Raw genomic sequence first — 12,102 nt, forward strand, 5'->3', positions numbered from 1 at the left:
CATAGTCAGGACCTGTTCCCCTGAGTTAAGGGTAATGTTGGTTGGAGGTAAGAACACGTATTGATAAAATACAAATGAGCTCATCTCATATTTAGAATTGCCTTCAGTGCACAGTTAAAAGAAAATTTTAAAAATCCGAGTAAGGATAAGTGATTTGGGTGCATGCTACATTGAGGGGTGACGGATGCACAATAGGGCATGATGATGGAAGAGTCTCAGCCAGGGTTTATGGAAGTATCTCCTAGGTCAGATTCCATAGTAGCAAACACTGAGATGAAGATATCTGTGGAAGGGATTTATTGAAGGTGTGTGCTCATGAGGAACCTGTAAGAAAGTGAAGGAAGCAAAAAAGGGAAGGTGAAGAAAAGCAAGAATGTGGCTTCTGCTAGAATATAGCCTGATTCTCGCCCTATTGGGAATGCTGGGGCACCAGAGAATTGCCCTACCCTGAGTCAAGGGGGCTGATTTTTATACTTCATATCAGTCTGACATGGGCTGTGGGCTATTTCCCATCCCCAGGGGAGGTTGTAACCACGCAGGCATTTCCAAGAGGCCCCTGTCAGTTTAGGGCAATTTTCCAGGGAATGGTGCAGCTGAGAGCCTTAGCAACCAAACTCAGAGCAGCTGTAGCATCCACTACAAGGAGGGAAGGAGAATGACTGAATTTGGCAATGTGGAGCAAGGAGAATGCCTACCTGACCTCCAAGTCCAGGGTCATGAAGGCCAAGGAAGAGAAAATGATCATCACTTTAGCAAGGAGAAACAGAGTCATCTGGGGAAAACTGGGTTTGGCAAGAAGGCTACAGCCAGAAGGAAAGGGAACATCACAGGAAAGATAAATATATGATAGAATTTTCTCATGATGAATCATATCATCCAGAGGCTGAAGAAGAAGACTGAGTTATTAAAGTTGCACAGCAGACTGGGTGCAGTCACTCATGCCTGGAATCCCAGCACTTTGGAAGGCTAAGGTGGGCAGATCACGAGGTCAGGAGTTCGAGACCATCCTGCCAACATGGTGGAACCTTGACTCAACTAAAAATACAAAAATTAGCTGGGTGTAGTGGCAGGCACCTGTAATCCCAGCTACTCGGGAGGCTGAGGTAGGAGAATCACTTGAACCCATGAGGTAGAGGTTGCAGTGAGCCAAGATCGCACCACTGCATGCCAGCCTGGGTGACAGAGCAAGATTTGAAAAAAATAAAATAAAATAAGACACACAACAGTGGAAGACAGGGCAAGAAGACTGATTTGGAAAGTCTTGGGCATCCTATGGTGGCCAAGTTAATTAATTACTTCATTCATTACTTACAATTCTGTTAATTAAAATTTTATTTTTATGAACAGAGATGAAAAGAGCCAGAAAAAACCCAGAAATGTGGATCAAAGCCTAATCCATGAAGCTGAACATGATAATCTACTGAAGAGTCTTGAGAAGAACCTGGAAATCCCACAGGACTGCACATATGCTGATCGAAAGACAGTGGACACTGAGGTCAGCACTTAAAAGGAGACCATGCTCCAGGCTACTTCATTCAGCAGCCATCGCTTCTTAGTTGTAGACAATGTTTAATAAGATGTATGCATAACGCATTACATAATTAATACAATCCGTACAAAAGAGAAATCTCCTGCAGCTGCATATCACTCTTGAAGGCACTGCAGAGCGTATCTAAAAAGGACAGAAGAGTCTCACCCAGGGTTTGTGAAAGAGTCTGCTAGGTCCAGTTCCCTAGGAGCACACACTGAGATGAGGATACCCGTGCAAGTGATTCAGGATTTGTAGATTGTTTCTTGCTTGTTAACAGTTCACCTCTGAAAATGTCTGCCCTTTCACTATTTCTTTCTATTACATTGTTTCCACAGCCTGAATTCTAGACTTCAATTTCACATGCTTCATTTGAAAATTTGGATGCATGTGGCCCAATACACTTCAAATAATATTCACATAATTTCTCAAAAACAGAAGCTTTTTACATTATGGGTAAAACACCAAAGAGTTATTGGAATATCTAAAATTGGTATGCAGAAACCTTTTAAAATGCAAATTACTCATTCTTATGGTGGACTAATTTGAAAATACAAATTAGTAGTAATAAAAGCAATGTCATCACTCACAAGTACTCACTCTCCTTCCAGACCAACCTTTCTTTTTCTTTTTCTTTTTTCCTAAGGAATTCCTTTAAGTCCACCAGACAAACCTTTTACCTCATTTTCCTGTGACTATACACATACATACTTACATATATTGTGTGTGTGTGCACGCACACACACATGTTCATTCTGCTGTGTACCTTGTTTTGTAAGCTTCGTGGTGTCTTATTTTTATAAGCATGAATTTACACCATGATTTTAATGAATCCTTGAGATTCTGTTGTAGGAGTGAATGAAGTAACTACTAACCAGCCTTTGCTTTTGGAAGCTTTTTTTTTTTGTCCCTCCCTCTGCGTTAACAGTTCTTTATCTTTGTTCATATAATGCTGGACACAACTGGATTTCCTGTTTAAGACCTGGATATTTTTAAGGCCATTTGTGTTCAAGTTCAATGGGAAGTAGGCATTCCCAGACCACATAGGGTAAGGAACCTACTCTGCCTTCTTGGAGAAGTCTCTCTGTTGGGGAAAACTCCTAAAGCTCCAATAGCCAAGTGACATCCGTCAGGCAAGAGTCACATCCCTCACTCAAGAGCCATGCTGGGTGTTTGATCTGCTATTTTGTCAAAAATTTTCTGCCCTAGAAGTGGAGTAAGAGTTTAGGATAGTCTGTCCGAAGAATTGGGAAGATTTTTCTTGTAGTTACTGTTGCTGCCATAAAGTGTTCTTTGTATTCATATAGAGTCAATTTCACACAGTTGCCTCAATTAGTCAAGTTATTACATACCATGAATGTCATTTGCATTTATACATTTTTATTATAATTAAAATTGAATCGTAATCCCTAAATGTCTTGCTCCTTTTAGACTTTGCAGAAGGTATTTGATCGAGTTAAATTTGCAAGAAAAGGTGAAGAATTGAAAGCCTTGGCAGAAAGGGGTATTGGATATCACCACAGTGCTATGAATGCCAAAGAAAAACAATTAGTTGAAATCCTCTTTAGGAAAGGATTTCTTAGGGTAGGTGAATTATTTTATTCTAAAAGTTGAAATTATGACTATTTCAAGCTGAATGTTCGTGGAAAAAGTAAAGAATACAACCACCACTTTTCTTTTTTTCTCATTTAATTGTCTTTTAAAGAAGTATGTCATGGTATGACTGTGTATCCTCTGTCTTACTTAATTGAAGGGGGGATTGAAGTGTACCAGTCAGTTTATCTCTTTTGCATGAGAATAAAAACAAATCCTAAACAGATACTTTTCAAAGTATTTTTACAATGAAATATATCTATGTTTTCTCTCTTATCAGTGATAACTGACAAAAGGAAGATGAACTTAAATAACTTTCAAACTAAACCCTTGTTGTTTTGTTTAGTGTGTCCCATGAGAATGCATGAGGATTTTCTGGATAAACTCCAGATGGGGCTTTATATAGTTTACCTGTAAATTTGGATCCTGAGTAATGTTCACAAATAGACTGACTTTTAAAAATTATGAAATTTTGTATGACATTACATTCATCAGAGAGAGAGAGAGAGAGAGAGAGAGAGAGAGAGAGAGAGAGAAGTGATTGAGATTGTTTTTACTACTCTAGGTAGCATCTTTTAATCTTAAATTAAATGTTAAGGAAAATCTGACACCATAGTTAACAATTCTATTGCCTTAAAAAAAATCCCAAGATGTAGCATTAACAACTTTGCCATGCTTTTCTCTTAACTAATAACAAATTGCGTATTTATTTTAAAGACTGATAACCAGATACAATATTTTCTACATGATTATGAATTGTTAGAAGAGAGACACACCTATTTTTATCAGCATAGACACCTATTTTGATCAGTGTATTCTGTGTTTAAAGTAGTATCTGTTAAACACTAGTTGCTCAATTACTAATAGGATAACGAATGAATAATGAGATCACTACAGAAAAGGTGCTATGGTAGTGATCGCTTTGCCATAGAGAACATTTTTTTTAAAAGGTATTTTTCTAGTTATTTTCTAAATGTATTATTATTTTCTATTTTTTCATATCAAAAAACTTTAGAGAAACAGGTAATAAATGGTGTGTTGCATTTTGACAAATGTATAGATTTCAGTTACAGTATAATTAGAGAAATCATTTCATATACTTAAACTTTAATGCTAACCATGGCATCTATGACAATCAATATAAAAAGAAAGAGAAGATGATTAGAAATACCCAGCATTATATAAAAAGAGGATTATCTAAATAACTAATTTATTTATTTACTTAGGTTTAGTGGGGAAAACAACTTTTTTAAATTACTGAGGTATGTTATTTCTATAGATGTAATCTCAACAAATTTTAGTAGACAAAATAGGTAATTGTCCAGAAGTGGATTTGGAAAAGCATTATTTCCCAATCATAAAAAATTTACTTTCTAGTTATTCATTGAAAAATATTTCCTGGGCTGGGCAAAGTGGCTCATGCATGTAATCCCAGCACTTTGGGAGGCCGGGGCAGGTGGATCACCTGAGGTCAGGAGTTTTAGACCAACCTAGCCAATGTGGTGAAATCCCATCTCTACTAAAGACACAAAAGTTAGCTGAGCGTGGTGTTGGAAGCCTATAATCCCAGCTACTTGGGAGGCTGAAGCAGGAGAATTGCCTGAACCTGGGAGGTGGAGGTTGCGTGCTGCAGTGAGCCAAGATGGCACCATGCACCATTGCTCTCCAGCTTGGGTGACAAGATCAAAATTCTGTCTCAAAAAAAAAAAAATTACTGAACTCGTATCAGTTGCCAGGTATGCTTATGGGTGCTGTGGATACAGTAATGAATCTTGTTTGGCATCTCGGATAAGAGCAGGGAACAAACAAGTAATGTTACTGAGGTGGTTATTAATGCTATGAAGATAAATCATGTAAGACAGAGATAGATAATGATGGTGGGGTGCTTATTTTGGATGTGGCGGTCTACAGATTCCTCTGTGACATTTGAGCAGACGACTGAAGAAGCCAGACAAATGAATATTTGGGGAAGAATATTCTGTGCAAAGCAAACAGCACATTTGGAAATGTACTTGTGGTATTTGTGAAATAGCAATAACACCAATGTGTCTCCTTTCTCTAGCTTTCCCACTGTGGCTTAATTGAAGCTCAAAGAGTCTTTCAGCAACTTTATGACAGGAAATACTTGCTTTCTATTGAAATGCTATTTTATGAAGTAATTGTTTTATTCTCTTTCAAGGTGGTGACAGCTACTGGAACACTTGCTTTAGGTATCAACATGCCTTGTAGATCTGTGGTTTTTGCTCAAAACTCAGTCTATCTGGATGCTCTGAATTACAGACAGGTATTGCAATATGCATGAACTTGCTGATTGTATTGTTGAAATATGGCCATAGCATAGTAAAAAATGTGAACCCTTAGTTTACAAACACTCCCCAATTCGTAGTAGCATCACTGGGCATTCATCCATGCCTGGCTGTCAGTTACAGCTGTGTAGTTGAAAGCACCTGCATTTGGGATTGTGTGATTAGTCAGATGTGTGACGTTGGATGAGATATCTAAACTGCCTGGTTCTCATTTTCCATCTCCAAAATAAGAGCCATAATTACTCTCCCACAGCATTGGCAAGAATTAAATAAGTGATTTGTAAGAAAGGTTAGACATTAAAGGTGCTTGATAAACATTTACTCACTCATTTGCTATGTGCAAGATTTTGCACTCTAGAATTATCGTTAATGCTCTACTCATCTTTACTTCTGACATTCAATCTATTATCAAGCCCACACCATTGCTTTCCCATAGTGGTATTTGATTTTTGCCTTGCAATTTCTGTATCCACCATCTTTCATCAGACGTTCCAGGCCTTGTGTTATTAGTACAGTTTCCCCGACTCCCCATTCTCCTTTTTCTACCATGTCCTGAAGATAGTGTGGTTTATCTTCATGCGACTTCCCTGCTCAGAGACATTTGATAACTATTTCTGCTAGCAGAATCAAATTTAGATATCTCACCCACGTTCGGGTTTTTATCAACGTGCTTCCCTCCCTTTATTTCTAAAAACTTTTTGTTCTCCTTTTACACTTTGTTCCTGCCGAACATCCTCATATAATTTCCTACCATGTTACTAACTAATCCTTTTTTTAATTTCTACTACTGCTGCTGCCATACAGACATTGAATGAATTCTTCTATCTCACTTTTGGGAGTCTTCTACTTTGGGCTCTGGAGCTAGGGTGTTTGATATTTGGGATGACGGATTTGGGAACTGAAATGCCGGGATTTGAGTTCTGAATCTTCCACTCTGTGATTGTTTCAGTATGGGCACATTTCGTATATTCCCAGTGCCTCAGCGTAGTGTAGTCACTTAATAAAATCAGAATTAATATAACCTCTGCAGAGTTTATTCTTAACTTGCTTTTTTTTTACAAGCAGCATTTTTGAATTTTATTTCACTCATGTTTATTCTATTTGTGTACACATTTTATTTTGTGATTTGTAACTCAACACACTTCTGTAAGTGATTTTGACATCACTGTTTTGCCATTGTTCTTTGTTTCTTCAATAGGTTATTTCTTGTATATACATTATACAAATACTTACTGAAATTAATGGCATGAAACCGGTACATGTTGATGACAGATGTGCCAGTTTTTAGATCTGTCTCAGTCATGGCAAATTTCCTAAGCACTATGTAGTTGCATGTTAGGGTCCATTCCTTAATGGTTAGACATACGCACAGTTTCCATGCTCCAAAGCAGAGTAAAGGGCTCATGCTTACACTGTGGCAGTAGAAGTATTTGGGGGAGGTTTTACATTGTAATTCGATTGTCTTTCCAGATGTCTGGTCGTGCTGGAAGAAGAGGTCAAGACCTGATGGGAGATGTGTATTTCTTTGATATTCCCTTCCCCAAAATAGGAAAACTCATAAAATCCAATGTTCCTGAGCTGAGAGGACAGTTCCCTCTCAGCATAACCCTGGTTCTGCGACTCATGCTGCTGGCTTCCAAAGGAGATGACCGAGAGGATGCTAAAGCAAAGGTACCGTGCTAGACACTGCCCGAGGTTCAGTCTCCATCACTGGCCCAGCTGTAGTCAGGTCTGCTGCTCTTTTAGAAGTCTGTAGCAATAACCCTTGAGTTTCATCAGTCTTGATGTTTTTATCATGTCTTGAATAGTATAGAATTGGGGCTAGCTAGGGAGAATAACAGTTTTGTTTGTTTCCACTGTCAGACATGGAATTTGTGGCTGGATGGGCACTGAAAATCACCCATGGGCACAGAGTTACTATGTTCAAGTGAAAGGCAGTGTCCTATAGTAGTTAAGTGCTGGCCATGGATTTAAAAAGTGCCAGGCAATTAATAGATTCCTTTCTACAATTTAGAAAGAAAAAAAGATATGTTTTTATGATTTTATAATAAGTTAATGTTTCATAAAAATGTAACTCAAACGTAAGAATATTTGGGAAATATAGAATGTTGAAATAAGGAAAAAGTATCCATGCTCCACTCCCCAAAGACATTCACATTAGCATTTTTTCCAGTCATTTTTCTAGGCATGGGTGTGCATTTCATTTTTAAACACTGATATAGTTGCATATAACAGAACTTCAAAGTATGGTTGTAAACATTTCCTGATGTATGTTGCTCAGATACAAATTTTGTACCAAGCCCTCAAGGATGGATTTAAAATTCATAATTAAGTAATTTGATTCTCATCTTTATGAAGATACATTGTTAATGATACCTATTCTTCCTGTTTTTGTATGTGAATTAGTGTGCCCAGTAAAATCAGATACTGTTCTGAAGTGAGGATTTTTTTTTGAGACGAAGTCTTGTTCTGTCACCAGGCTGGAGTGCAGTGGTGCAATCTTGGCTCACTGCAACCTCTGCCTCCTGGATTCAAGCAATTCCCCTGTTCCAGCCTCCTGAGTATCTGGGACTACAGGCACGTGCCACCACACCTGGCTACTTTTTTGTATTTTAAATAGAGACGGGGTTTCACCATGTTGGCCAGGATGGTCTTGATCTCCTGAGCTTGTGATCCACCCACCTCAGCCTCCCAAAGTGCTGGGATTACAGATGTGAACCACCACGCCTGGCTCCTGAAATTCTTTACTACTCCGTTCATCACTTTTTCATATCATAATAACGTATTTTTAAAATGTCATTTATATTGTTTCTATACCATATGCTGTAGTGCCTTGTCTCAAAGAGGCCATATCATTTGGCATCTAATAAGGATGAAAATAATTTTTCCTTTTTTTCCATCTTCTTATTTTAAGTTCTGAGGCACACGTGCAGGATGTGCAAGTTTGTTACCTAAAGATGTGCCATGGTGGTTTGCTGCACCTGTCAACCCATCACCAAGGTGTTAAGCCTAGCATAGATTAGCTATTTATCCTGATGCTCTCCCTTTCCCTTCCCCTACAGGCTCCAGTGTGTGTTATTGCCCTCCCTGTGTCCATGTGTTTGCATAGTTCACCTCGCACACATAAGTTAGAATACGTGGTGCTCAGTTTTCGGCTCTGGCATTAGTTTGCTGAGGATGATGGCTTCCAACTCTGTCCATGTCCCTACAAAGAATATGCTCTCATTCTTTTTTATGGCTGCATAGTATTGCATGATGTATATGTACCACATTTTAAAAATCCAGTCTATCGTTGATGGGCATTTGGGGTGATTCCATGTCTTTGCTATTGTGAAGTTTTGCAGTGAACATATGCATGCATATATCTTTATAATTGAAGGATTTATATTCCTTTGGCCGTATACCCAGTAATGGGATTGCTGGGTCTAATGGCATTTCTACCTCTAGATCTTTGAGGAATCTCCACACTGTCTTGCACAATGTGGTTGAACTGATTTACACTCCCAGCAACAGTGTAAAAGCATTGCTATTTCTCTGCTACCTCACCAGCATCTGTTGTTTCTTGACTTTTTAATAATCACCATTTTGATTAGTGTGAGATGGTATCTCGTGATTTTTATTTGCATTTCTCTAATTAGCAGTGATTTTGGGTTATTTATTTATTTATTTATTCATACTTCTGGGACATATGTGCAGATTGTGTAGGTTTGTTACATAAGTATACATGTGCCATGGTGGCTTGCTGCATCCATCCCCCCATCATCTACATTAGGTATTTCTCCTAATGTTATCCCTCCCCAATCCCCCCACCTCCTGCTATCCTTCTCCCAACCCCCTCCGCCTGACAGGCCCTAGTGTGTGGTGTTTCTTTCCCTGTGTCCATGTGTGCTCATAGTTCAACACCTGCCTAAGAGCGAGAACATGCAGTGTTTGGTTTTCAATTCTTGTGTCAGTTTGCTGAGAATGATGCTTTCCAGCTTCATCCATGTCCCTGCAAAGGACATGAACTCATCTTTTTTATGGCTGCATAATATTCCATGGGGTATATTGCCACATTTTCATTATCCAGCCTTTCACTGAGGGGCATTTGGGTTGGTTCCAAGTCTTTGCTATTGTAAACAGTGCCACAATAAACATACGTATGTATGTGTCTTTATAATGGAATGTTTTGTAATTCTTTGAGTATATACCCAGTAATGGGATTACTGGGTGAAATGGTATTTCTATTTCTAGTTCCTTGAGGAATCACCACACTGTTTTCCACAATGGTTGAACTAATTTACACACCCACCATTCCTATTTCTCCACATCTTCTCCAGCATCTGTCTCCAGATTTTTTAATGATCGCCATTCTAACTGGCATGAGAGATGGTATCTCTGTGTGGTTTTGATTTGCATTTCTCTAATGACCAGTGATGATGAGCTTTTTTTCATATGTTTGTTGGCTGAAAAAATGCCTACTTTTGGGAAGTGTCAGTTCATATTCTTCACCCACTTTTTGGTGGGGTTGTTTGTCTTATTTCTTGTAAATTTGTTTAAGTTTTTTTGTAGATTTTGGTTATTGGCCATTTGTCAGATGGGTAGATTGTAATATTTTTTCCCATTCTATTGGTTGCCAGTTCTATGTTTGCTGCATGTATGTCTTCTTTTGAGAAGTGCCTGTTCCTGTGCTTTGCCCACTATTTAGTGGGGTTATTTGCTTTTTTCTTATAAATTTAAGTTCCTTGTACATTCTGGGTATTAGACCTTTGTTGAATGGATAATTTTCTTCCATTTTGTATGTTGTCTGCTCTGATAGTTTGTTTTGCTGTGCAGAAGCTCTTGAGCTTAATTAGATCCCATTTATCAAGTTTTACTTTAGTTGCAATTGCTTTTGGCATTTTCATCAGTGTATTCTTCCATGTTCATGCTGCTGATAAAGACATACCCAAGACTGGGAAATTTACAAAAGAAAGAGGCTTAATAGATTTACAGTTCCACGTGGTTGTGGAGGCCCCACAATCATAGCGGAAGGGAAGGAGAAGCAAGCCACATCTTACAATGCAAAGCAGCAGGCAAAGAGAGAGAGAGTGAGTGAGTGAGAGAGAGAGAGAGAGAGAGAGAGAGAGAGAGAGAGGGAGCTTGTGCAAGGGAACTTGTCTTTTTAAAAGCATCATATCTCATAAAACTTACTCACGATCACAAGAACAACATGGAAAGACTTACCCCCATGATTCAATTACCTCCCATCAGTTTCATTCCACTACACATGGGAATTGTGGGAGTTATAATTCACCATGTGATTTGGGTGAGGACACAGCCAAATCATATAATTCCATCACTGGTCCCTCCCAAATCTCATATCCTAACATTTCAAAATCAATCATGCCTTTCCAGCAGTTCCCCAAAGTCTTAACTCATTTCAGCATTAACTTAAAACTCCGCAGTCCAAAGTCTCATCTGAAACAAGGCAAGTCCCTTTTACCTATGAGCCAGTAACATCAAAAGGAAGTTAGTAACTTCCTAGATACAATGAGGGTACAGGCATTAGGTACATACAGCCATTCCAAATGGGAGAAATTGGCCAAATCCAAGGGGCCACAGGCCCTATGCAAGTCCAGAATCCATCAGGGACATCAAATCTTAAAGCTCCAAGGTGATCTCCTTTGACTCCATGTCTCACATCCAGTTCATGCTGATGCAAGCGGTGGGCTTCCATGGCCTTGGGCCATTCCACTCCTGTGGCTTTGCAGAGTGTAGTGCCCCTCCTGGTTGCCTTCATGGGCTGGTGTTGAGTGTCTGTGACTTTTCCAGGCACACGGTACAAGTGGTAGGTGGATCTATCATTCTAGGGTCTGGAGGACAGTGGTCCTCTTCTCACAGCTACACTAGGTGGTCCCTAGCAGGGACTCTATGTGGGGTCTCCAACTTCATATTCCTCCTTTGCACTGCCCTAGCAGAGGTTCTCCATGAGGACCCCATCCCTGCAGTAAACTTCCTCCTTGACATGCAGGCATTTCCATACATCCTCTGAAATCTAGGCAGAGGTTCCCAAACCTCAGTTCTTGACTTCTGTGCACCCACAGGTTCAACATCATGTGTAAGCTGCCAAGGCTTGGGGCTTCCACCCTCTGAAGCAACAGCTCGAGCTGTACCTTGGTCTCTTTTAGCTGGATCAGCTGGAATGCAGGAAACCAAGTCCCTAGACTGTACACAGCAGACAGACCCTGGGCCTGGCCCATAAAACCATTTTTTCCTCCTATACCTCTGGGCCTGTGATGAAAGGGGCTGCCACAAAGGTGTCTGACATGCCCTGAAGACATTTTCTCCATTGTCTTGGTGATTAATGTTTGGATCCCTATTACTTATGCAAATTTCTGCAGCCAGCTTGAATTTATCCTTAGAAAATGAGAATTTCTTTCACATTGTCAGGCTGCAAATTTTCTGAACTTTTATGCTCTGCTTTTTTTTATAAAACTGAATGCCTTCAACAGCACCCATGTTACATCTTGAATGCTTTGCTGCTTAGGAATTTCTTCTGCCAGACACCTTAAATCATTTCTCTTAAGTTCAAAGTTCCATAAATCTCTCAGGCAGAGGCAAAATGCTGCCAGTCTTTTAGCTAAAACATAATAAAAGTCACCTTTGCTCTTATTCCCAACAAGTTCCTCATCTCCATCTGAGACCACTTCAACC

At 39.3% G+C, this 12,102-nt stretch overlaps 1 protein-coding gene across 3 annotated transcripts in view; it reads left to right on the plus strand.

Moving 5' to 3' along the window:
- LOC101050820 (DExD/H-box helicase 60) overlaps positions 1 to 12,102 on the plus strand; it is a 258,453-nt gene that overhangs the window by 225,386 nt on the left and 20,965 nt on the right. For 2 of the 3 annotated variants that reach the window (XM_039479162.2, XM_074396999.1), the window contains exons 27-30: positions 1,348 to 1,495; positions 2,960 to 3,112; positions 5,301 to 5,405; positions 6,898 to 7,098. The exons of the other annotated variant lie outside the window; for it this stretch is intronic. In XM_039479162.2, the coding sequence (XP_039335096.2) occupies positions 1,348 to 1,495; positions 2,960 to 3,112; positions 5,301 to 5,405; positions 6,898 to 7,098 (607 nt within the window). The remainder of the gene's footprint in view (positions 1 to 1,347; positions 1,496 to 2,959; positions 3,113 to 5,300; positions 5,406 to 6,897; positions 7,099 to 12,102) is intronic. 3 annotated transcript variants of the gene reach the window in all.

Source organism: Saimiri boliviensis, chromosome 3, assembly GCF_048565385.1.
Source record: "Saimiri boliviensis isolate mSaiBol1 chromosome 3, mSaiBol1.pri, whole genome shotgun sequence".
Taxonomy (NCBI): Eukaryota; Metazoa; Chordata; class Mammalia; order Primates; family Cebidae; genus Saimiri; species Saimiri boliviensis.